This window comes from Hylobates moloch, unplaced genomic scaffold, assembly GCF_009828535.3.
Source record: "Hylobates moloch isolate HMO894 unplaced genomic scaffold, HMol_V3 SCAFFOLD_12, whole genome shotgun sequence".
Classification (NCBI taxonomy): Eukaryota; Metazoa; Chordata; class Mammalia; order Primates; family Hylobatidae; genus Hylobates; species Hylobates moloch.
The window spans coordinates 45601422-45627737 of NW_026652287.1; the positions used below are offsets into that span (position 1 = coordinate 45601422).

At 53.7% G+C, this 26316-nt stretch overlaps 1 protein-coding gene across 2 annotated transcripts; it reads right to left on the reverse strand.

Annotated features, from left to right (window-relative positions):
* Window positions 1–5058: 5058 nt before the first annotated feature.
* MAN2B1 (mannosidase alpha class 2B member 1) lies at window positions 5059–26153 on the reverse strand. Of its 2 annotated transcripts, none has more exons than XM_032169802.2 (24): window positions 25951–26153; window positions 25110–25212; window positions 24758–24931; window positions 24196–24389; window positions 23114–23246; window positions 22727–22872; window positions 20051–20167; window positions 16916–16998; window positions 16712–16832; window positions 16551–16629; window positions 15944–16053; window positions 15446–15553; window positions 15069–15185; window positions 14194–14379; window positions 11203–11300; window positions 10993–11110; window positions 8633–8751; window positions 8440–8541; window positions 7875–7962; window positions 7670–7750; window positions 6704–6931; window positions 5964–6119; window positions 5754–5856; window positions 5059–5279 (listed from the first exon to the last, which is right to left on the reverse strand). In XM_032169802.2, exons 1-24 carry the CDS (start codon window positions 26110–26112, stop codon window positions 5167–5169), a joined length of 3039 nt encoding a protein of 1012 aa, XP_032025693.1. In that variant the 5' UTR covers window positions 26113–26153; the 3' UTR covers window positions 5059–5166. The 2 variants fall into 2 exon arrangements, with proteins under 2 accessions (XP_032025693.1, XP_032025692.1); XM_032169801.2 differs by having other exon boundaries at window positions 16916–17001; window positions 25951–26144.
* Window positions 26154–26316: the final 163 nt, after the last annotated feature.

Here is a 26316-nt window from a genome sequence, read left to right on the forward strand (position 1 = left end):
TCCATATGCAGACTTAGAAAATGTGAATGAAGCCCGGCTGGATGCCTCATGCCTACCACCTCAACACTTTGGGAGGCCGAGGCGGGAGGATAGATGTGCCCTGGAGTTCCATGTTGCAGTGCGCTATGATCGCATCATTGCACAGCAGCCTGGGTGACAGCGAGACTTGGTCGCAGGAAAAATAAAAAACAAAAACAAACAAAAAAAATGAAAGAGAGGGAGAGGGAGGGTGGAGGGAGGGAGGGAGGGAGGGAGGGAGGGAAGGAGGGAAGGAGGGGAAAAAGAGAAAAGAAAAAAGAGGCCGGGCACGGCGGCTCGTGCCTGTAATCCCAGCACTTTGGGAGGCCGAGGCGGGCAGCTCACCTGAAATTGGGAGTTCGAGACCAGCCTGACCAACATGGATAAAACCCGTCTCTACTAAAAATACAAAAATTAGCCGAGTGTGGTGGCGCATGCCTGTAATCCCAGCTACTCGGGAGGCTCAGGTAGGAGAATCGCTTGAACCAGGGAAGAGGAGGTTGCAGTGAGCCGAGATTCCGCCATTGCACTCCAGCCTGGGCAACAAAAAAAAAAAAAAAACAAAAAAAAAAAAAACAACCAAAAAAAAAAAAAAAAAAACACCACAAGAGTGAAAGTCTGTCTTAAAAAAAGACAAAAGAAAATGAAGAAGAACATTCAGGATGGAAGGAAGGGAGGGAAGGGAAAGAAAGAGAGGAGGGAGGGAGTGAGGGAGGGAAAGAAAAAGAGAAAAGAAAAAAAAGGAAAGTTTGGGAAGGCCCACAGGGGAATGAAGCCACAACAATATCCTACTCAGAACCTCCTTCTCCCATCAAAACCATCCCTCTACCTCCCCTTCCCCCCGCTTTCCCCGCCACTGCTTCTGCGGCTCCCAGTGATCCTCCTCCTTTTACCCTCCCCGTCCTTCTCTTCATGCCCCTATTCCTGTCTCCTATCACTCAGAATTGGCAACGTTTTCAGCAGGTGCTTCAGATACGTCTGCACACGACTGTGACCAAGTCCAAGTCGCCCACCCCTAGCCCTCCCTGTTTGGCCCGAGTCATCCCTCCAGACGTTTTCTGAAGGTGTCCGATGAATGGTCACCATGGAAACTGCAGCTGGGGTCTGGGTGCCCTCCTTCATCCTCCCTGTACGCCTGGGCCAGCGTCCCTTCTTAAGAGGGGCCTTGGAAAAAATTTCAGGACACACTTTCTGCTACAGTACCTTATGTGAGTCAATGGTCAGGAGCTGTGCGCCCTCTGGGGTCCCTGGCTGCGATCCTGGCCCCAGGAAGGGGACCTAGAAAACTTTTCCAGTAGGCTGGGCGTGGGCTCATGACTGTAATCCCAGCAGTTTGGGAGGCCGAGGCAGACAGATCACTTGAGGTCAGGAGTTTGAGACCAGCCTGGCCAACATGGTGAAACCCCGTCTCTACTAAAAATACAAAAATTATCCGTGCGTGGTGGCACGGCCTGTAATCCTAGCTACTCGGGAGGCTAAGGCAGGAGAATCGCTTGAACCCAGGAGGCAGAGGTTGCAGTGAGCCGAGATCATGCCATTGCACTCCAGCCTGGGCAATAGAGCGGGACTCTGTTTTCAAAAAAAAAAAAAAAAAAAAGAGGCCGGGCGCGGTGGCTCACGCCTATGTAATCCCAGCGCTTTGGGAGGCCAAGGCGGGCGGATCACGAGGTCAGGAGATCGAGAACACCCTGGCTAACATAGTGAAACCCCGTCTCTACTAAAAATACAAAAAGTTAGCCGCGCCTGTAGTCCCAGCTACTCGGGAGGCGGAGCTTGCAGTGAGCACCACTGCACTCCAGCCTGGGTGACAGACCGAGACTCCATCTCAAAAAAAAAAAAAAAAAAGAAAAGAAAAGAAAAGAAAAAAAAGAACGAAAATATATCCAGTGATGCTGTGAACAAGCTGGCATCAGATGAGAAAGCGGCTGAGCCCAGGGCGCCCTACCCCATTCACCTGCGACGGCACCAGTCGGTCTCCAAGGGCAGAGAGACCTTCATACGCCACTCTTCTTCTGCGATTCTCAAAGACCGTGGACTCCCATCCCGCAGTAATGATCTCAGGCTCCCCCGGATCCCACAGTAACTATCTCAGGAGAGTCCGTTATGCAGCACCGCGTGTGGTGGCCGAGAAGACCTTGCCATCTCCCTCGGTCTCCTAGAACACTGTCCTGGGCTCTCCGGCCGGATCTTGTCCCTCACACGCGACAACCGAGCTCCAGGGACGATATCAGAGTGATCAAGTGGCGCCCGACCACCGGTGAGACTTCGCTGGACCTGGACCTTCCCCTACCCCACCAGATGCCACCTGGTCAGGGTCTCACTCCAACTTGTATCTCCGCCCAAAGCAGTCAGAGGATAGCCTGCTGGGCCCGGGCCACTCTCCACGGATTCCCCGAATGGCCAGTGCTGATTCCCAGCCTCTACAGGCGGCCTTAGAAAAATTTGGGAGATGCTGGGCATGGCAGCTCAAGCAAGTCATCCCAACAGTTTGGGAGGCTGAGACGGGAGGATTGCTTGAGCCCAGGATTCTGAGGTTGCAGTGTGTTTTGATCAGGCCAGCACACTCCAACGTGGGTGATAGAGGGAGACCCAGTCTCCCATCCCGGGTTCATGCCATTCTCCTGCCTCAGCCTCCTCAGTAGCTGGGACTACAGGCACCCGCCACCATGCCCAGCTAATTTTTTGTATATTTAGTAGAGATGGGGTTTCACCATGTTGGCCAGGATGGTCTCAATCAGAAGGAGACATTTTAAAGTTTTCAGGGGGTTCATCCTGTGGCCAGATTCTATGCAGCAGGACAACTCTCTGGCTCACCTGTAATAATCCCTGTCTTTAGAGGGTGACTTAGACAAATTTTCAAGGAGCACATCCAGGAACCAGGCCCCATGTGTGACCAAAACTAGGCCTGGGGTGCTCTGCCCTAGGGTTCCCAGCTGGCCTAAGCTCTTTCCTTATCCCCACCCCATCCCCAAGGACTTACAAATATTTCCTGGAGGCACATCTCACAATCAGAGGCCTCTGCAGGATGGCAGCCCACCTGTGATCCTTCTGCTGGCCTCCTTCTTTGGCTATGACCAGTCCCTACCACTGGCTGGGACACAGGAACCTTTGCACTCAGAGCCTCCTATGACGGAGCCCACATTGGGCTGTGGGGAAACTCAGGTCACCCTCTCCAGGCCTCTCTGGTTGGCCAGGTCCAATCTCTCTTCCTGGAGAGGGACTTATAAAAGTTTTTTTGTGGGGGTCACATGTTAAAACAGGGACGCACGTGGGACCAGGCCTGAGCCTGGAGAGTACTACACAGTCCTTATTACTCAGCCCAGGCCAGTCACTACCATAGGAGGGGACTTAGAAATATTTTTGGTGGGGGTGATACCTCCAGTAACAGGTCCAATATGGCAGATGGGTGCAGGGAGCCCTTTTCAGGCCTCACAACCTGGCCCAGCCCTCCATCAAGAAGGAAACCTGAAAAAGAGCACATCTGGGCCGGGCGCGGTGGCTCACGCCTGTAATCCCAGCACTTTGGGAGGCTGAGGCAGGCAGATCACGGGGTCAAGAGATCAAGACCATTCTGGCTAACACAGTGAAACCCCGTCTCTACTAAAAATACAAAAAATTAGCCGGGCGTGGTAGCAGGCGCCTGTAATCCCAGCTACTCGGGAGGCTGAGGCAGGAGAATGGCGTGAACCTGGGAGGTGGAGCTTGCAGTGAGCCAAGATCGCACCACTGCACTCCAGCCTGGGTGACAGAGTGAGACTCCGTCTCAAAAAAAAAAAAAAAAAAAAGAAAGAAAAACAGCACATCTGGTGACCATGCCTCAAGTGGGACCACAGCAAAGTGTCCCCTGGCACCCCACCCTGGCATCCCTAGGTGGCCCATGCTAACTGGCCCATTGGAGGGGTTCTCAGAGGAAACATCAGAGGGCCAACATGATACCACCCTCCCTGGGCTTCCCTGTCCACCCTGGGCCAGTCCTTGTCATCAGAGGGGGCCTAAGAAACATATGCTATTGGTGCTTCCAAACTGACCCCAGAACACTTAAAAACTTTTTATTTTTATTTATTTATTTTTTTGAGATGGAGTCTCGCTCTTTCACCCAGGCTGGGGTGCAGTGACACGGTCTCACCTCACTGCAACCTCCGCCCTCTGGGGTTCACGCCATTCTCCTGCCTCAGCCTCCCGAGTAGCTGGGACTACAGGTGCCTGCCACCTCGCCCGGCTAATTTTTTGTATTTTTAGTAGAGACGGGGTTTCACTGTGTTAGCCAGGATGGTCTCGATCTCCTGACCTCGTGATCCGCCCGCCTCGGCCTCCCAAAGTGCTGGGATTACAGGCATGAGCCACCGCGCCCGGCCAATTTTCTAATTTTTAATTTTTTTTTCAAGAGATAGGATCCAGGCTGGTTGCAGTGGCTCATGCCTGTAATCCCAGCACTTTGGGAGGCAGAGGCAGGTGGATCACTTGAGGTCAGGAGTTTGAGGCCAGCCTGGCCAACATGGTGAAACCCCATCTCTACTAAAAATACAAAAATGAGCCAGGCATGGTGGGGGGTGCCTGTAGTCCCAGCTACTCGGAAGGCTGAGGCAAGAGAATCGCTAGGAATCTGCCAGGAGGCAGAGGTTGCAGTGAGCCAAGCTTGCGCCACTGCACTCCATCCTAGGCGATAGAGGGAGACTCTGTCCCCCCAACACACACACAAAGAGGTAGGATCTGGCTCTCTTGCCCAGGCTCGAGTGCAGCGGTGTGATTATCACTTACTGCAGCCTTGACCTCCTGTGCTCAAGCAATTCTCCCAAGTAGTCAGGAATACAGACACTTCACCCAGCTAATTTTTTAAATTTTTTGTACAGACAGGGCCTCATTTTGTGGCCCAGGCTAGTCTAGATCTCCTGGGCTCAAGTGATTCTCCCTCCTCAGCCTCCAGAGTTGTTAGGATTACAGGAGCAAGCCACCACACCTGGCTCTGGGTCATAAATTCTGTCCCCCTCCAACAAGCAAATAACAGACAAAAAAAAATCCACACCCAGCCACAGAGTGACCTGAGTCTTAATAGTAGCATTTTAATGGCAGCAGCCCCAAGAGGAGAGTGAGAGTCTGGTCTGCCCCCAGAGCAGGAGGCTTGGGCTTGGAGGGCCCATCCCAGCAGACCTAACCATCCACCTCCTTCCATTGAACTGAGGCCAGGAAAGTGCGGATTTCCATGGGTTCCAGCGTGATGTTGGCCGGATCCAGCTGGTAGGGAGTTTGGTGGGGAATGGGGCCTGGAGAGGTGCAGGGGGAAGGAGGAGTGAGGAGGTGCAGACTTCCTCTGACTCACCCCACTATGCTTCCTCCCCTGGGTCTAGACACAGCTGCACATCTCCAAATCTGTATCCAGGGCCTCAATCCCAGACTCTTAACCTGCTTCCCCAGCCCTGAATACCACCCCCAGGTCCAATGTCCTCATACCCTCAATCTGACCCTAGGGGTGATGAACACCCTCCCAGAACTAGACAGGGATGGGGATTTTCAAATCTTGTTCTTGGGACTAAACACCACCCACAAACCTCAAGACGCATTCCTGGTTTGCCGCACCCATTTCAGATCCTTTAAGCCCCTAACCTGGGTCTGGACTCTGCACCATACCCTCATGACCTTTTTGGGGCCTGGCCAACATCCCATGCCTCACACATTGCCCCCACCTGCCGGCCCCAGGTAAGACTCCACCCCTTCCCTACCCCTGACCAGGGCCCCACCTGTGTTTGTTGTCCACTTGAGCCTGGAGGCTGCCTCGCGGAGCTGGTTGGCCACCAGCGTGGTCTCCTGCAGGCGGGTGATGGTGAAGGTGGAGAACAGGTCCTGCGGGGAAGGGGATGGGCCCAGATGAGTTGGGGCAAAGCCAGGTTTCCCTTCTCTCCCTCTCTCTTGCCTCTCTCCGATCTCCTTCTCAATTCTGCCCTTCTCACCCTCAAGTTCAAGGTAACGGGGGCGCTCAGGTTACGTCCGGAATCCTCTCCTACGGCAAACTGGTGCTCCAAGCGCAGCAGCACCATCTCGGGGCCCCAGCTGGCCAGCGTGAGCAGGTGCACCGAGGGCGGCAGGTCCCTGCGCAGCCCTGAGAACTGCGGGAGAGAGGGCGGGGCTGAGTTGGAGAGGGGCGGGGCCTGGATGGAGAAGGGCGGGGCCAAGCCAGGTGAGGAGGCAGGGCTAGGTTGTAGGGGCGGGGTTTCGCCGGAGACTGGCAGGGCACAGCCGAGAGGAGCGGCCAGGGCCATGACAGGGAGGGCTGAGCCAATGGGGAAATGGGTCGGTCCCAGGCTTAGGGTTCGAGTCCCGACGGAGCAGAACTGATGTGACCTGAAACTTTGGGAGTTACGGCGGGGCTGAAGCCGCGGGGCGGGGTGAGGCGGGACAGAGCCTGGGGGAGGTGAGAGGGCGAGAGGGCGGGGCTAAAGTGAAATGGGCGGGGCCGAAGGTGAGTTGGTGGTTTAGGGTCATGAGCTAGGGCTGTGCCTCTACACAGTCCAGGGAGGTTGGGACTGGGCTGGCACTGGGCGGGGACTGCCCAGGGGATGGGGCTGGCCCGAGGGTTTGGGGCTAATTATGGCCAAATGGATCCCCGCTGAGCCTAGGAAAATCCGCACCCAAACCCGGCTCCCTGGTAGACTTCATTCCGGTCCTCTCTGCCTACCCCGCTGCCCCTCACCTGCGTGCGCGGAGGAGCCCCGAGATTGTAAGCCGCGCCGCCATCCTGGGCCAGCACCACCTGAGGGGCCAGGACCTCCTGCTCAGCCAGGAGCCGGTGCCCAGCGGCTGCAGCCTGGGCTGTGTCCAGCAGCACCAGGTGGCGCCCTCGCACCCACGCCCCCGACCCGTTCTCCATTAGTGGCTCCGATACTCCGCGTCCATCGTCCTTCAACAGCCTTCTGTGCACCTGGGGGGAGAGTGGCCAGGAGCGGGTGAGAGTCGTGGGTTTGTGGGTGTCCTTGGGCCAGAAACTGGGTAAGGGCGTGTGGGAATGTCAAGAGAAATTAAAGGGTGGGAGGAACGGATGAGGATGAAGGTGAGGGTCTGGTAGGGCAACCCCAGCAGAGGTAGGATCCAAGTAGGCATGCGAACCAGGCCGGAAGGAGGTAAGTGCCTAACAGGGGGGCCTGGATATGGCACGCCAGAGACTGGAGGGAGCCTGGGTAGGAAATGGAGAAAAACGGAGAGGAAACGTTGCACACAGAAATGGAGTCCTTGGCCGGGCGCGGTGGTTCACGCCTGTAATCCCAGCACTTTGGGAGGCCGAGGTGGGTGGATCACCTGAGGTCAGGAGTTTGAGACCAGCCTGGCCAACATGGTGAAACCCCATCTCTACTAAAAATACCAAAATTAGCCGGGCATGATGATGTGTGCCTGTAATCCCAGCTACTCAGAAGGCTGAGGGAGGAGAATCGCTTGAACCCAGGAGGCAGAGGTTGCAGTGAGCTGAGATAGGACTATTGCACTCCAGCTTGGACAATAAGAGCAAAACTCCGTCTCAAAGAAAAGAAAAGAAAAGGAAGAAACGGAGTCCTCAGCTTAGTGGGGCCCGAAAGCAGAGCACTGGGCTAGAAACAGCCTTCAAGGTCCAGCAGGGGGCCGGGTTGGGAGGACCCTGGCTTGGATGGGGCTCTGACCCACTCACCATGAGCTCCAGCGAGCCATCTCTCAGGCTGCTGCCCCCCTGGGAGCGGTCAGTCAGCACAGTCAGCTGCATGTTTCCATCCTGGGGGTTGAAGGGTAAAAGTGGAAGGCAGTCAACCCCAACCCCAGGCAGCTTTGAGATGCTGCAGATAAGGGGTGATTCCCTTTCTATCGAGGTGGGGAGGTGCAGGGTGGGGGAGAGCTACCGTGATGTAAATCCGGGTGTTGACTGGATAGTAGTTTCCTGCCACAGGCTCTGTCTGGTTCAGTTTCCAGGTGGGTCGATAATCTCGCCTGGGGTTGGGGGTGAGCTGGTCAGGCTTGGGATCTGGCTCCCCCACTCTTTTTTTTTTTTTTTTTTTGGAGATGGAGTCTCGCTCTGTCGCCCAGGCTGGAGTGCAGTGGCGTGATCTCGGCTCACTGCTCTGCCTCCCAGGTTCACGCCATTCTCCTGCCTCAGCCTCCCGAGTAGCTGGGACTACAGGTGCCCGCCACCACACCTGGCTGAGTTTTTTGTATGTTTAGTAGAGACGGGGTTTCACCATGTTAGCCTGGATGGTCTCGATCTCCTGACCTCGTGATCCGCCCACCTCGGCCTCCCAAAGTGTTGGGATTACAGGCGTGAGCCACTGCACCCGGCCTGGCTCCCCTGCTCTTCACCCTTCCTTCATCCTCTGTCTCCCACACTCATGTAATCAGCAAATTCCGCCACCACCCCTGGGCCCCAACACACCACAGACCACCCCCTCAGTGTTCTCAGTCACCCCCAACCTCCTCTCCAGGATCTCCCGGCCATTGCTGTCTGTGTAGAAGCATCCCTTTGTCTCCAGCGGTGTGTCAAAACGGCTGATGACCTCCTTCCCCCAGGTGTCGCTGTACCCAATGGGATGGCAAGGTTGTGAGCCTTGGATAAACCCCACTCTGCCTTTGCTTCCACACCCCTCTCCCAGCCTGTGCCACTCACCCCACAGGTATCGGCCCCACCGACCACTCTAGCTCCAGGTGCTGCTGTCCCGGGTACAGGCGAACCACCTGGGAACACCAGGCTGAGAAGTTCTGGTGCACCTCCTGCACCAAGGGCGTCTGCGGGCACACGGGTGAGGTGGGTGTCAGTCTGTACCTGAGCAGAGGTGAGTCCTACAAATGTCCCCCAACCCTGGCCATAAACCCCATTAAGGCCTACATCAAGGTCAACCTTCAGTCACTGCCACATAATTCTTTTTTTTTTTTTTTTTGAGACGGAGTCTTGCTCTTTTGCCCAGGCGGGAGTGCAGCGGTGCGATCTCGGCTCACTGCAAGCTCTGCCTCCTGGGTTCACGCCATTCTCCTGCCTCAGCCTCCCAAGTAACTGGGACTACAGGCGCCCGCCACCACGCCCGGCTAATTTTTTGTATTTTTAGTACAGACAGGTTTTCACCGTGTTAGCGAGGATGGTCTTGATCTCCTGACCTCGTGATCCACCCGCCTCGGCCTCCCAAAGTGCTGGGATTATAGGCGTGAGCCATCGCGCCTGGCCCACATAATTCTTTTTTCTTTTTTTTTTTTGAGACAGAGTTTTGCTTTTGTTGCCCAGGATGGAGTGCAGTGGCACAATCTCACCTCACTGCAACCTCCGCCTCCTGGGTTGAAGCAATTCTCCTGCCTCAGCCTCCCGAGTAGAGGGATTGCAGGTACCTGCCACCACCCCCAGCTAATTTTTATATTTTTAGTAGAGATGAGGTTTCTATCCATGTTGGCCAGACTTGTCTCGAACTCCTGACCTCAGATGGTCCGCCTGCCTCGGCCTCGCAAAGTGCTGGGATTACAGGCATGAGCCACTGCACCCGGCCTCTTTTTTTTTTTTTTTTTTTTTTTGAGACAGGGCATCACTATGTAGGCACCTGATCAGCAAATGCTCCCACCTGGTCTTGAACTCCTATGCTCAAGTGATCCTCCTGCTTTAGTCTCCCAAAGTGCTGGGATTACAGGCATGAGCCACTGCACCTGGCTTGCCACATCACTCCTGAGTGTGGCATAAATGCCTCCTGTTAACCATTGCCCCATAGAACAGGATTCTAGCTTGGCACATGGTTACCTGGGATAAAGACTATATTGTCCAGTCTTCCCTGAGGCTATCAGTAGCTGAGTGACCACAGTTTGCCCCATAGAAAGTGATCCACGTGGTGTCAACAATGTTCCTTGCCCCTGTCCCTCTGCTACTGACTCAAACACAGATGTGGCGGCTGGAGCTTCAGCAGCCATCTTGGACCATGAGGTGGAAACTGAATATTGGGGAAGGCAGAGCAATGAGATAGAAGAGGAGGTCCCAGGCCGGGCGCGGTGGCTCACGCTTGTAATCCCAGCACTTTGGGAGGCCGAGGCGGGCGGATCACGAGGTCAGGAGATCGAGACCACGGTGAAACCCCGTCTGTACTAAAAATACAAAAAAAAATTAGCTGGGCATGGTGGCGGGCACCTGTAGTCCCAGCTACTCAGAGAGGCTGAGGCAGGAGAATGGCGTGAACCCGGGAGGCGGAGCTTGCAGTGAGCCGAGATTGCGCCACTGCACTCCAGCCTGGGCGACCGAGCAAGACAACGTCTCAAAAAAAAAAAAAAAAAAAGAAGAGGAGGTCCTGGGTGATTACGGAACCACCCCACCTTCTCTGGACTAACAGCCAGACTTTTTGTTAGAAGAAAATATTCTTCTCTTATTCTAGTCACAGTTAATTTGGCTAACTCTGTTAGAACAGGCAAAACTATATACAGATATGCAGACATTCATCTCAAAGGGACTCACATGAAATGCGAGGCTCTTGAATGTGGACAAATGTGAGTTTTGTCATCTATGAAAGTCAAACATCAATGAGAGGCCCTGGGAAACCACTGTTCCTAGACAGATGCACCCACAGGCATTCACCCTGAGACTCGCCCAAACCCAATCAATCCAAGGGTGGACTCTCAAATATCCACTCCAGATAGAAGCTCCTCTTACTATATAGACTTTGGTGAATTCTTCAAGCAGTGATATTTGGCTGTCCTGATTCATGGGCCAAGTGGGAACGCCCCGCCCCCAATTTCCAACACTAAGTATGTAAATGTCCACAGCAGATGTGAATGGCTTTGTATGATGTGTCCTACGGGGAGACTCTCATACAACCAGCCATGAATATCAACTCTATGGAAGGACCCTCAAATATTCCCCCTGCCGATCTGTGGGTCTCAGCCCACTGATCAGAAGGAAAAGTAAATCCTCCCCTACCCTCACTCTACACATGGCCCACCACCCTCCTGGGCTCCATAACTCCCCCATTCCCAACTGCCCACTCATCATTCCTAGTCCCTGACCTTCACCAGGTGGATCTGAGCCCAGCGGCTCACAGGCAGTGGTTTCTGTTGGTTGGGTCTGAAGATGTAGGCACCTGAGGCCTGGTCACTTTCGTTGTCACCTATACTTGCGTTGTACCTGGGGGTGGGGCAGGTGAGAGTTAGGTAAGGGGCCCTAGCTCCATGCTGAGCACCACCACCCCACCCTCAGGCCTGGTGATCTTCCCTTACCAGAAGAAGGTCTGGCGAACAGGCAGCAGGAGTTGCTGATTCATGTTCATAATCTCCATCAACAGCCCTGTGTCAGGATCAAACGTTGCCCGGATGTGCTGGGCAGAAAAGGGTCCACAGGTGGGTTTGTGTGTGTGCATGTGTTTTTTAATTTTTTTTTTTTTTTTTGAGACTGAGTCTCACTCTGTAGCCCAGGCTAGAGTACAGTGGTGCAATCTTGGCTCACTGCAACCCCCACCTCCTGGGTTCAAGTGATTCTCGTGCCTCAGCTACCCAAGTAGCTGGGATTACAGGCACCCACCATCCCGCCTGGCTAATTTTCATATTTTTAGTAGAGACCGGGTTTCACCATGTTGGCCAGGCTGGTCTCAAACCCCTGACCTCAAGTGATCTGCTCACCTTGGCCTCCCAAAGTACTAGGATTACAGGCATAAGCCACCACGCCCAGCCGGATTTTTTTTTTTGTTTTGAGACAGAGACTTGCTCTGTCGCCCAGGCTGGAGTGCAGGGGTGCAATCTCAGCTCACTACAGCCTCTGCCCCCAGGTTCCAGCAATTCCCCTGCCTCAGCCTCCTGGGTAGCTGGGATTACAGGCGCATGCCACCATGCTTGGCTAATTTTTGTATTTTTATTAGAGACAGGGTTTCACCATATTGGCCAGACTGGTCTCGAACTCCTGACCTCATGATCCACCCGCCTCAGCCTCCCAAAGTGCTGGGATTACAGGCATGAGCCAACGCGCCCGGCCCCCTTTTTTTTTTTTCAATTAAAATTCTTTTTAGGGCCAAGCACGGTGGCTCACACCTGTAATCCCAGAACTTTGGGAGACTGAGTTGGGTGGATAACCTGAGGTGAGGAGTTTGATACCAGCCTGGCCAACATGGTGAAACTCCATCTCTACTAAATTAAAAAAAAAAAAAAATTTAAATTTGTTTTCTAGAGATGGGGGTCCCACTATGTTGCCTGGGGCTAGTCTCCAACTCCTGGGCTCAAGCAGTGTGCCACACCCAGCCATTCAACCTGATTTTCTTTTTTTTGTTTGTTTTGAGACAGAGTCTTGTTCCAGGCTGGAGTGCAGTGGCATGATCTCGGCTCACTGCAACCTCCACCTCCTGGGTTCAAGCAATTCTCCTGCCTCTCCCTCCTGAGTAGCTGGGACTACAAGCATGTACCACCACGCCCAGTTAATTTTTGTATTTTTGGTACAGACGAGGTTTCACTATGATGGCAGGCTGATCTCAAACTCCTGACCTCAGGTGACCTGCCCGCCTCCAAAGTCCTGGGATTACAGGCATGAGCCAACGTGCCCACCCCAGGCTTTTCTTTTTTTTCTTTTTTTTTTTGAGATGGAGTCTCGCTGTGTTGCCCAGGCTGGAATGCAGTGGCGCCATCTTGGGTCACCGCAAGCTCTTCCTCCCGGGTTCACACCATTCTCCTGCCTCAGCCTCCTGAGTAGCTGGGACTACAGATGCCCACCACCATGCCCGGCTAATTTTTTTGTATTTTTAGTAGAGACAGGGTTTCACCGTGTTAGCCAGGATGGTCTCGATCTCCTGACCTCGTGATCTGCCTGCCTCAGCCTCCCAAAGTGCTGGGATTACAGGCGTGAGCCACCGCGTCCGGCCCCCCCAACCTTATTTTCAATCTCGCCACCTCTTACCAGGGCCTTCCAGGGCTAGTGCAGTCAACCCCTTCCAGGTGCCTGCACTTCCACACTGGCTGCCTACAATCTGTTCCCCACAACAGCCAGAGCACACCTGTGATACCCTAAGTCTCATCAAAGCCCTCCTCTGCTGCGGACCAGGGCCAACTTGGGCATCTGATGTGTGAACCACAATGCCAGAACTCACAAGACTTTTAGGGGCCTGTGGGAATGTTTTAACTTCTTTTCTTTAATTTTATTTTAATAAAAATATAAAAAAGATGTTTTCTTCCTAACATGAACAGTCCTACTGCAGAACTTATTTTATTTTATTTTATTGAGACAGGGTCTCACTTTGTCACCCAGGCTGGAGTGCAGTGGCACGATCTCGGCTCACCGCAACCTCTGCCACCTGGGCTCAGGCAATCCTCCTTCCTCAGCCCCCAAGTAGCTGGGATTACAGACATGTACCACGACGCCCAGCTAATTTTTTGTATTTTTTGTAGAGACTGGGTTTCACCATGTTGCCCAAGCTGGTCTCAAACTTCTGATCTCAGTAGATCCACTCACCTCAGCCTCCCGTGGTGCTAGAATTACAGGTATAATCCACCATGCCCGTCCTATTTTACTATTATTCTTTTCAGACAGGGTTTCACTCTGTTGCCAGGATGGAGTACAGTGGGACAATCATTGCTCACTGCAACCTCAAACTCCCCAGCTCAAACAAACCTCCCATCTGGGCCTCCCAATTAGCTGGGACAACTCCTGGGCTCAAGTGATCCTCCCGCTTCAGCCTCCCAAAGAGCCAGGATTAGACACATGAGAAACAACGACTGGCAAAAGCCAAAGTCTTCCTGTTGGTCCTCAAGGCCCTCAAGGTCTGACCTGTCACCCGTTCACCCTGCTTCAGCCACACTGAGCTCCTTGTGGCTCCTGGAATTCTGCACACTCTCCTGCTTGAAGGCTTTTGTGCCTGTTATTCTCTCCCCATCTGGATCTCTCTTCCTCCAAATAGCCACATGGCTCCCTCCCTCAGGTCATATCTTAAATGTCACCTTTATCGGGAACACCTTCCCTGAAACGTCCCCACCAAAATTGCAAACCACCACCTGCCACCAGCTCTGACATATCTTTCAAGTGTCACCCATGATCACACTGGGTCCTCATAACAGTCCCAGGAAAAGACACTGAGGCTTAGACAAAGGTCACTTGCTCAAGGACACACAATGAGGGGAGTTGTGACAGGAGGTCATGAGCCTAGGGACCTGCTGACCCAGAGTCCACACAGCTCACCATGACACTTCAAATTTGTCACAGGAGCAGGAAAGGGGATTGAAATGGGGTCTCACCTCATTTTCGATGGTTAAAGCAGGGGACCAGGATCTCCTGGGGATGGGCTGTGGTGCACGGGCCTGGGGCTTCCAGCGAGGCACCTGGGCTACTGAATAGGTGCTGAAGCCCAGGGCGGGCAGTGAGGCTGAGAACAGCAGCTCCGGAGGGTGCACCTGGCTGTCTGAGCTGGGAAATATCACCACCTCGGATAAAGGAGGAGGGAAACTGAGTCAAGAGTACCCATGGAAAGCTATACATGCATGGAGACAAAAAATTCAAGGAAGGAAAAGAGTCCTGAGATGGGGAAAGGAAATGGAGTTGTGTGTGGTGGGGGGACAGTCAGATTCCAAGGAAATGATTGCAGAGAAGATTCACCAGGTGGAAAAAAACCCACTGAGAGGGCGGAGAGACTACGGAGTCGGGGTAGTGAAGGAGGAAGTAGGGTAAGAAACCCTTGAGGCAGGTTCTCTGGGGAGGAAGAGGTTTAGGGAAGGACGTTTTCTGGAATGAAGGAGATGTCCATAAACAGCAATAAATTTTCCTGGGCAAGCGGGGTATTAAAATGGAGGACTAGCCAGGCACGGTGGCTCATGCCTGTAATACAGGAGGCGGAGTTTGAAGTGAGCCGAGATCGCGCCACTGCACTCCAGCCTGGGTGACAGAGCGAGACTCCGTCTCAAAAAAAAATAAAAAAGGGAGGACCACTCACAGGAGGCAGATGTTCCTAAGGGGAGACTGATATTAAGGGGCAGAGGGTGAAGATACAAGAGGGGGGAAGAGATACGCATGAGTGGGAAATATTCATGGAGGCAGGCGGTATCCATGGGGGCGATGAGGAAATGCCCATTGGGGGAGGAGTTCCAGCGGGGAAATATTCGTTGTCTGGGCTCACATCGCTGGGCACTGTCCTGCCATTGGGGTCCTTCACAATGAAAACGCCTTCGCTGACCGGCAGCCGTACCATCCAATTCACCTTCCGCCCCAGGGGATTATAAACGATGACCTGGAACTGGGGAGGGAGGGTCAGAGAGGGCATGGGTCACAGCCGGCCTTCTCCAAACCCACCCACTTTGCACAGAAACACCCCTGGGTGGTCCTGGTGTGGTCACGGCACTTAAGGCCAAGCCCCCTCGAGATGCGTTGTTCTCTGTCCTGACCCAGCTTCGCAGCCCACGTAATTTCACTCCTGTATAGTCCTCCAAAAACATTTTCCAACTACCCCCTGTAAAGCCCGTCTGACCTAGATCCACCCCTCCCGTCCCGGCTCACGCGCGCCGCCGTCTGGCTGAGCGGGCAGATGCTGATGTTTAGCTGTCGGCAAAAGGTGAAGTGATCTTTGAAGCCTCTGAGCCGCGCCAGCGCGTTGCTCAGAAGAACCTGCGGAAGAGCGCAAAGGGATCGGTGGGTTCTGGACGCCAGGCCTGACTCCTCCCCTCTCCTCAGGCCCCGCCCCGTTCCGGTCTCTGTCCCGCCTCCCTCAAGACTCGCCCCAAAAGCCCTTCTAACCCCACCCTGCTGCCCTTGACTACACCCCATAGCTGTCTCCGCCTCCTCTTTGCCCACTCTCCGCCTCCTTTTCCCCTCCAAAGCCCCGCCCCGTTCCTGTATCTTTCCCCGCCTCCTACAAGCCCCGCCCCCACGAGCCCTTCTAGCCCCGCCACATGGCTCTCGGCTACGCCTCACACCCGTCTCTGTCCCCTTTCTCAGGCCTTGGCCCCGCCCCTTCCTGTCTCCACCCCCGTGTCTCCCAAGTCTCGCCCCGCGCACCTCGCAAGGCCCCCAGCCCGCAGCAAGCTGGCGCGCGTAGTCATTGGCCACGTGCTGGCGGGAGGTGCCGCTGACGGCGTCGTGATGCTGGAGCACAGCCATCGCCTCATCTGCTCATAGACAATGAGTCCGGTGAGGTTCTGTGGGACTCAGCTCTGACCCCAAGGGGAAGCGAAAGGTCCGGTGCTGGCGGGCAGGATTCTTAGAGGCTTTAAGAAGGAACTCGAGGACGGCCGGGCGCGGTGGCTCACGCCTGTCATCCCAGCACTTTGGGAGGCCAAGGCGGGCGGATCACGAGGTCAGGAGATCGAGACCATCCTGGCTAACACGGTGAAACCCCGTCTCTACTAAAAATACAAAAAATTAGCCGAGCGTGGTGGCAGGCGCCTGTAGTCCCACTACTCGGGAGGCTGAAGCAGGAGAATGGCGTGAACGCGGGAGGTGGAGCTTGCAGTGAGCCGAGATCGCGCCACTGCACTCCAGCCTGGGAGACAGATTCGAGACTCCGTCTCAAAAAAAAAAAAAAGAAGAAACTCGAGGGGGGCGGCCTAGGGGTGGTTTCCAGCTTCAGCCGCAAACCTTTTCCCCTCTTGGGCCCGACACTTACTGAGGGCTGCACTGTCTCCTGAGCCATAGGGTCCCACGTTGGCCGCCAGGCCCACCAGTGCCTCCAGCTGGTTGCACACCTGGAGGCAGAGGGGTATGTTGGGGCGCCCAGCCTGTCGGGCCTCAGGGGTGCATGCCCCCTCTAGCCCAGCTCCTACCCACCTGCAGGAAGTTGTAGCTGAGGCGCTCGTAGCGTTTGAGGGCCGGCCGACTGGAAAAGTAACCGGTCCAGAACTGGTGGGGGCCATCCGCGTAAGGGAAGAAGTCATCATGTTTCACTGACCTACAGCGGCAGGGGCATTGAGGGCAGGGTCGTGACCCACGGGGCATGCCAACCCCCCCAAGCTCCCCAGTTTCCCCAAATACCAGGTGAGGTTGGCCTTGTTCAGCTCCCAGAGGTAACAAGCGGGGGTGGAGTAGAGAACATGGACACTGCTTCCTTTTGCCTGCTGCTGGGGGAGGCGACGGAGTGAGCCCTCGGGAGTCCGCACCTTCCTGGGGGCCCACACTTCCACATATGTGTGCACATTCATGCATCCCGTAGGTTCAGTTTCTCTAAATACATATTTGGCGTGCAAGCCAATGGTCGGGTGTGAAAATGAATTTTGGCTGAAGTCAAACATGACCACTAGCCTTTTTTAAAAGGATTTCAGAGATGCAAGAATAAACCTGAAATTTTACTAAACTTTTACAATAATTCCAACTTTATTATTAAAAACTTTTGTGGAGGCCGGGCGCGGTGGCTTACGCCTGTAATCCCAGCACTTTGGGAGGCCGAGGCGGGCAGATCACGAGCTCAGGAGATGGAGACCATCCTGGCTAACACGGTGAAACCCCATCTCTACTAAAAATACAAAAAATTAGCCGGGTGAGGTGGCGGGCGCCTGTAGTCCCAGCTACTCTGGAGGCTGAGGCAGGAGAATGGCGTCAACCTCAGGGGGCGGAGCCCGCAGTGAGCCGAGATCGCGCCACTGTACTCCAGCCTGTGCAACAAGACTCCGTCTAAAAAAAAAAAAAAAAAACTTTTGTGGAAAAACTCAGTGTGAGATTATAGGGCAGGAATAATCGTTTTGCAGGACCGTCAGATTGTTACCAAAAAACACAACTTTTTTTTTTTTTTGAGACGGAGTCTCTCTTTGTCGCCCAGGCTGGAGTGCAGTGGCTCAATCTCGGCTCACTGCAAGCTCTACCTCTCAGGTTCATGCCATTCTCCAGCCTCAGCCTCATGAGTACCTGGAACTACAGGTGCCTGCCACCACGCCTGGCTAATTTTTTGCATTTTTTAGTAGAGACGGAGTTCACCGTGTTAGCCAGGATGGTCTCGATCTCCTGACCTCATGATCCGCCCGCCTCGGCCTCCCAAAGTGCTGGGATTACAGGCATTAGCCACCGTGCCCGGCCTAGACACAATTTTTATAATGAATGGAGGTGCACTTTCACCTGAGCAAGGTGGAGGAACAAGAAAGTGATCCATGTGAGGAAAAGGATGTTTGTTTTGTACGTGCTGTGTCCCCAGTGTACACAGTAGGTGCTCAATAAACTTTTTTTTTTTTTTTTTGAGACTGAGTCTCACTCTGTCGCCCAGGCTGGAGTGCAGTGGCACGATCTCGGCTCGCTGCAACCTCTGCCTCCCAGGTTCCAGCGATTCTCCTGCCTCAGCCTGCGGAGTGGCTGGTCTTACAGATGAGTGCCACCACGCCCACCTAATTTTTGTATTTTTAGTAGAGACAAGGTTTCACCATGTTGGGCAGGCTGGTCTCCAACTCCTGTCTTCAAGTGATCTGCCCACCTCAGATTACAATCCCAGCACTTTGGGAGGCCCAGGCAGGCAGATCACTTGAGGGCAGGAGTTTGAGACCAGCCTGGCCAACATAGTGAAACCCTGCCTCTACTAAAAATACAAAAATTAGCCAGGGTTGGTGGCACATGCCTGTAGTCCCAGCTACTTGGGAGGCTGAGGCAGGAGAATCGCTAGAACCCAGGAGGCAGAGGTCGCAGTGAGCCAAGATCGTGCCACTGAACTCCAGCCTGGGTGACAAACCAAGACTCTGTCTCAATAAATAAATAAATAAATATAAAATTTTAAAAAGAAAAAATAAATAAAAATACATGATATAAAAGAGCTGTTTTGGTGAAATAGCAGTGCTGGGAGCGAATGGAGATTGTACCGTAGTGAGGACAAGATTGATGGGAAGGGATGTCTGAGATGGGAGAGGGGAGACAAGTTTCTGTGCTGATAAGAGTGACTGACTGTGCCCACGGCCACAGCCACAGCCACAGGCCACTTAGTGCGAAACACTAACACATCTGTGTTGGGTAAAATGATAACTGCCCAAAAGTGTCCATGTCCTGATCCCCAGAACCTATTACCACATTAGACTACATGGCAAAAGGGGAATTAAGGTTGCAGATGGAATTGAGGTTGTTCATCAGCTAAACTTAAAGTAGGGAAATTAGGCCACCGCTCACATCTGTAATCCCAGCACCTTGGGAGGCCAAGCGGGGTGGATCACGAGGTCAAGAGATCGAGACCATCCTGGCCAACACAGTGAAACCCTGTCTACCAAAAATACAAAAATTAGCTGGGCGTAGTGGCACGCGACTGTAGTCCCAGCTACTTGGGAGGCTGAGGCAGAAGAATCGCTTGAACCCGGGAGGTGGAGGTTGCAGTGAGCTGAGAGCACGCCACTGCACTCCAGCCTGGGCGACAGAGCGAGACTCCATCTCTAAGTAAGTAAGTAAGTAAATAAATAAATAAATAAATAAATATGTAGAAGAGGGAGGCAGAAGAGGTGAGAATGAGAGAAAGGGATGTGATTACAGAAACAGGGTCAGAAAGATGCTATGTGGTTGGCTCTGAAGATGGAGCCAAGACTTTGAATGTGGGCAACTTCTAGATGTTGGAAAAAGCAAGGAAACGATATTCTCTCCTAGAGACTGCAGAAAGAACACAGCCTTGCCAACACCTTGATTATAGCCTGGTGAGACTCAGGCTGGACTTTTTTTGTTGTTTTTTTTTTGAGACAGAGTCTCTCTGTGGCCCAGGCTGGAGTGCAGTGGTATGATCTCGGCTCACTGCAACCTCCGCCTCCTGGATTCAAGTGATTCCCCTGCCTCAGGCTCCCGAGTAGCTGGGATTACAGGCGCGCACCATCACACCCAGCTAATTTTTGTATTTTTAGTAGAGACAGGGTTTCACCATGCTGGTCAGGCTGGTCTCGAATTCCTGACCTCATGATCTGCCCGGCTTGGCCTCCCAAAGTGCTGGGGTTACAGGCGTGAGCCATCGCGCCCGGCCTCATGCTGGACTTCTTACCTACCAAACTGTAAGACAATGTATTTCTGTTGTTTTGAGCTGCTAAGTGTGTGGTCATTTGTTATAGAATGACCACAATAGAACAATAGAAAACAAAGACAGCACTGAGAGCTATGCACATGACCCAAGGCCCCCGGATGCAAGCGCACATGTGCACAAGGGTACCACAGGGTAGGCACACTGACCTGCGCATTTACCAGCCGGATGAGCTTGTCAAGGTTCTTAAACCACATGTTGGCATTCTCATATTGGAAGTCCGAGCCCATGGTCATCACAATGTGGTTGGTGCGGTAATACCGGCCCTGCAGGCAAGAGGGGAGTCCTGAGGCCAGAGAATCCTGGGCCATCCCTGTGTATAGTTGTGTTTTGATGTATATGGGGTCAAGGATGTTGGGTGCACATACAGGCATGGGTGGGGGTATGGCACATGGGAGCGTGGGGACACAGATAAAAGTAGCCACTGGTTGTTGAGCAGTTCTCTTGGACCCACTACCTAGAAGAGGGCATCCAGGCACCATGCCATGCTATCTCTTGCCCAGCCTATGCTATCTCTTTTTTTTTTTTTTTTTTTTTTGAGATGGAGTCTTGCTGTGTCGCCCAGGCTGGAGTGCAGTGGCGCAATCTCGGCTCACTGCAAGCTCCGCCTCCCGGGTTCACGCCATTCTCCTGCCTCAGCCTCTCCGAGTAGCTGGGACTACAGGCGCCCGCCACCACGCCCGGCTAATTTTTTTGTATTTTTTAGTAGAGACGGGGTTTCACCGTGGTCTCGATCTCCTGACCTCGTGATCCGCCCGCCTCAGCCTCCCGAAGTGCTGGGATTACAAGCGTGAGCCACTGCGCCCGGCCTATGATATCTCTTCTAATGAGGAATGCACATAAATCCAGGAGGGGGATATTGTGATGGTGAATAGAATAGCATCTTCCTCCAAGGGGCATGAGAACATGATTACAGGGGCTCACACCTGTAATCCCAGCTACTCAGGAGATTGAGGCAGGAGGATCGCTTGAGTTTAGGAGTTTAAGACCAACCTGGGCCACATAGCAAGACCCTGTCTCAAGAAAAAAAAAAATTAATCTAAAACAATTTTTTTTTTTTTGAGACAGAGTTTCACTCTGTTGCCCAAGCTAGAGTGCAGTGACATGATCTCGGCTCACTGCAACCTCCACCTCCCAGGTTCAAGCGACTCTCTTGCCTTAGCCTCCCAAGTAGCTGGGATTACAGGCGTGTGCCACCACACCTGGCTAATTTTTGTATTTTTAGTAGAGACAGGGTTTCGTCATGTTGGCTAGGCTGGTCTCAAACTCCTGACATCAGATGATCTGCTCATCTCGGCCTCTCAAAGTGCTGGGATTACAGGCATGAGCCACCATGCCCAGCCATCAATTTTTAAAGAAAGGAAAAAAAATGTTTTAAGGAGAACGTGTTATGCCAGGCATGGTGGCTCACACCTATAATCCTAGCACTTTGGGAGGCCAAGGCAGGAGGACCATTTGAGTTCAGAAGTTTGAGACCAGCCTGGGCCACATGGTGAGACTTTATCTCCGTGAAAAAATAATTTTTTTAATTATAAAAATGTTAAAGGCTGGGCGCAGTGGCTCACGCCTGTAATCCCAGCACTTTGGGAGGCCGAGGCTGGTGGATCAAAAGGTTAGGAGTTCGAGACCAGCCTGGCCAATATGGTGAAACCCCCTTTCTACTAAAAAGACATAAAACTTAGCCGGGTGTGGTGGTGGGCACCTGTAATCCCAGCTACTCGGGAGGCTGAGGCAGAAGAATCACTTGAACCCAGTAGGTGGAGGTTGCAGTGAGCCGAGATCGTGCCACTGCACTGCAGCCTGGGCGACAGAGTGAGTCTAAAAAAAATAAAAAAGGAATTCTCAATAAAAATGTTAAAAATAGACTGAGCACAGTGGCCCACACCTGTAATCCCAGCACTTTGGGAGGCTGAGGCGGGCAGATCACCTGAGGTCGGGAATTCAAGACCAGCCTGGCCAACATGACGAAACCCTGTCTACTAAAAATACAAAAATTAGCTGGGCGTGGTGGCAAGTGCCTGTAATCCCAGCTTCTCAGGAGGCTGAGGCAGGAGAATGGCTTGAACCCGGGAGGCAGAGGTTGCAGTGAGCTGAGATCATGCCACTGCACTCCAGCCTGGGTGACAGAGCAAGACTCTGTCTCAAAAAAAAAATAATAAATAAAAATGTTAAAAATAGAGGCCAGGTGCGGTGGCTCATGCCTGTAATCCCAGAACCTTGGGAGGCCAAGGCAGGCGGATCACTTGAACTCAGGAGTTTGGGACCAGCCTGGACCACATGGTGAAACACCATCTCTACTAAAAATACAAAAAATTAGCTGGATGTGGTGGTACGCGCCTGGAGTCCCAGCTACTCGGGAGGCTGAGGTGGGAGAATCGCTTGAATGCAAGAGTTGAAGGTTGCAGTGAGCTGAGATCTGCTCTCCAGCCTGGGTGACAGAGCAAGACTCCATGTCAAAAAAAATGAATTAATTAAAAATAAATTAAAAATAAAGAGGCATGGTGGCTCATGCCTGTAATCCCAGCACTTTGGGAGGCCAAAGCAGGTGGATCACTTGAGGTCAGGAGTTCAAGACCAGCCTGGCCAACATGATGACACCCCAGTGCAAAAATACAAAAATTAGCTGGATGTGCTTGTTTGAACCCAGGAGGCGGAGGTTGCAGTAAGCCGAGATCATACCACTGCACTCCAGCCTGGGTGACAGAGTAAGACTCTGCCTCAAAAAAATTAAAAATAAGGAGAACGTGTTAGGGGATGCCTGTACCATGGAAAGGGCTCATTGCATTGTATATACTGGACTCGAAGGTTCTGGACACCAGGGTTACCTGGGCAGTGGCCACATTTAGGAAGTAATCGACCAGCTCCTTGGCGTTGTACTCGGGGCTGCGGGGGTCCTCCACCACTGGCTGATCGACACACAGCACATCCCAGCACAGATTCCTTGGCGGGTTGTAACCATTGGGAAGCACACCTGCAGGTCACACCACGTTCAAGGGGTGGCCCATCACCCAGACCTGCCCTGGTTTCAAAGCCGGCCATGTCCCACCCAGGATGGGCTTCAGAATTTGTGTCCCAGTGCAAAAGGAAATGCAGGGCCTTTATTCCCAGACTATAGGAATTCCAGGACAGTGACAGCAAAGCAGATATCAAACCCAGGACCCTTCTGAGTGTGTGGCACCATGGCTGGCCTTGCCCTCACCAAGCCCCCTCACCAGTGAAGAGGTCCGCGGTCGGGGGCTTCAGGCTGGCGCTGGCCCGCCACACCTGCTCCATCTCCAGCTTCTGCATCCGTACCCACTTATCTTGATAATCAAGGCGCCCAAAGAAGAAGCCATCAAAGCCCATCTGGGGATGAGGGAGGAAAAGGCAGTGTGAATTAGCGCCCAGCCCTCTCACCACCAAACTCCCCTCTGCTTGGGAGGGGCAGGTCAGAGCACAGGTTAAAAAGCAGCGCTAGGTCGGTGTGATGGTTCTTGCCTGTGATCCCAGCCTTCTGGGAGGCCAAAGCAGGAGGATCACTTAAATCCAGGAGTTTTTGAGACCAGCCTGCACAACACAGGCAGACTGTCTCTACAAAAAAATTAAAAATTAGCCAGGCGTGGTGGTGCGCTCTTGTAGTCTCATCTACTAGGGAGGCTGAGACAGGAGAATCGCTTGAATCCGGGAGATTGAAGCTACAGTGAGCTAGGATTGCACCACTGCACTCCAGCCAGGATGACAGAGCAAGACTCTGTCTCAAACAAAAACAAAAAACAATAAACAAAACAAAAACACGTAGGGCTGAAACAGAGAGGCCTCCAGCTTATTTCCAAGCTTGGGGAAGTTTCAGAACTCACCACCCTGGGCTAGCAGGGAGAGGGCAGGTCCAACATCAGAACCCAGGTTCACCTCCCCAGCGCTGTCAAAGCTCAGAGCAGGCCTGACTCCACGAATGAGGTTCCCCCTTCCATAGCCTGAGGATGGGTAGGGTCTGAGCACAGGTAATGAAGCTGTTTTTAAGGCAGCCTAGGCATCCACTTGCCACCCAGTTTAGGGAGGAGCCAGGATCCTAGCTAGTAGGTGGGGCCAGAACACCAAGAGGGGCCTATTAGGGGAGAGGGCGGAGCCAGCTGGAGCTGGGTCAGCCTGGGGCTGGGCATAGCCGGCTGAGGCCAGAGGTCAAAAGTCACTGGCCTTACGGCTCACTCAAGGGGCAGGTCCTTGTGAGATTGCAGGGAGGGGGCGGGGTTTGAGTGGGCGAGGAAGGAGCCAGAGTGAGTGAAGGAGTGGGCCCAAGAGAGGTCCCGGGTCGCACCTGCGCAAAGAGCGAGGCCTGCTCCCGAGAGTGGCCGAAGGGGTCAATGTGCCAGGCCACACGGGGTCGCCCGTCATTGCCAAATGTGTCCTCCAGAAAGCGCAGCCCGAGTGTCATCTGGTCCACGATGGCACCATAGTGGGTGGTTGCCTCATCGTTCATCACCCAGCCACCGTTGGCGAACTCCAGGCGCCCTGTGCCAGGACAGGCAAGGTCAGGGTCAGCGGTCAGAGCCAGAAGTGGGAGCAGGGTGGCTGATACTGGGAATGTGAAAGCCTGCCTGTGTACTCATTTCTGGCGGAAGGACAAGAGGGGTCGCTCCCAGGCCATAGTTCCCAGATATGGGAAAGAGGCCTGCCTGCATGGCAGGCTTTCCAGAGGATGCACGGCAGGTGGGGCCTTGTGGGATGTATAGGAGTTCTCCAAACAGAGAGTCCAGGCAGGCGGAGCGACACGCATGTTGTACAGTTTGCAGATGGCATGATAAAATCTCAGAAACCAGAGATGCAGAAGCAGAAGCTGGGCTGGGCTTCCTCTTTTCACTTCCTTGGGGCAGGCTCACCCTGGCGCACAAGGTCTCGCACGACTTCCTGTGTGGCATTTGTCTGCTGGTGCCACCAACGGGAGAAGAAGGCAATCTCCACGTAAATGAAGCGACGGGTGGGATCTGCCAGCAAGGCAGAGATGACCGAGTCCAGGATGTACTGCACACCGGCGTGCTGGATGTCATTCTTGACTGTGGATGACAGGGATAAGGCTCTCAGGGCACAGCAGAGCCAAGGGGGTTATTCCTAGACACAGGAGCCCAAGCCCTGGATATTAGGGTGACACTGGCCCCACCCTAATGTCCAGGACCCAGAAGGGATTACCGGGACCATGGGGATCCCAGGGACCAGTCCCCATCCTCTACTCACTTCCATAAAAGTACTGGTCCACGGTTTTGAGCCAGCCCACGTCATCATGTGTGTGAGGCACCAGGTGTACGTTCAGCATGTTCGGCTGCACTGTGGGGCATGTCTGCACAGGGACCCCAAACACACATACCTTGTCAATAACCCCGGAGGTCGGGGGCTGCAGAGTAAGTCTTGATCTGGAGGTGAGTGACTCAGAGAGGCCTGATCTCGCCTATGTGCAGAGGAGGCCAGGCCCTCCCAGGCAGGACACACACATACATAGTTGTGCTCACAGATACAACTCCCACTTTGCACAATCCCACAGGGCAGCTCTCATTCACACTCTGGGAAAATAATAATAGAAGTAGCTGATGTTTGTTCAGCATTTGCCAACAGCAGACGGCCACCCTGGGAGGTGGGGTGATGTTATCCCCAGTTTCCAGATGAAGGCACTGAGGCTCAGAGAGGATAGGTGACTTGCCCAACGTCACACACTCAGGAAGTGTAAGAGCTAGGCTGGAATTTCAGGCAGACTCCAGAGTCCCAGCTCTCGGCCAGCACCTCCCCCCACACATACACTGCTCACCCCCTGCCACCTCCTGCCCCTCCAATCCCACAGTTAAGTGCAGACAAAGTCTAGGCAAGCATCCCGGAGACACGGAGGCAGGTACAATCAGACACAGTCCTATACTCAGATGCGCACAGCCAGACCTCGCAATGACACAAAGCACGCACTCAGACCACACTGTCATATCATCATCCATTCACTAGACACCCACAGGACAGACCCACCCACACCTCTAGACTGTATTCGGGGTTTCACTCTGCCTACTGTACGTTTCCGCTTGGAGGCCCCACTCACCTCGTATCCCCCGGCCCGAGCACGGGGAGCCGCCAGCAACAACAAAAGGAAAAAGCAGAGAGGCGGGAGCGGTGGCCGCAGGGCGCGGGAGATGGTCCAGGGGCCTGCTGCATCCAGGCAGCCGCGAGCGCAGACCCCCGAAGCCCGCGCGTAGGCGCCCATGGCTCAGCAGCTTCCTCCTGGGGTTCCCGGGCCCTGGAAAGGCCGGGAAAACGCCCCGCCCCCAGACCTGGCCGGGCCAATCGGGGGGACGGGGGCGGGGCCAGGGTCTGGCGGCTCACGGGACAGAGGCTGTAGCCCTGGGCAATCCCGGGGGTCGTTATAGGAAGGTAGGAAAATGCCACCTTTAGGGCACTGGTTGGGCTA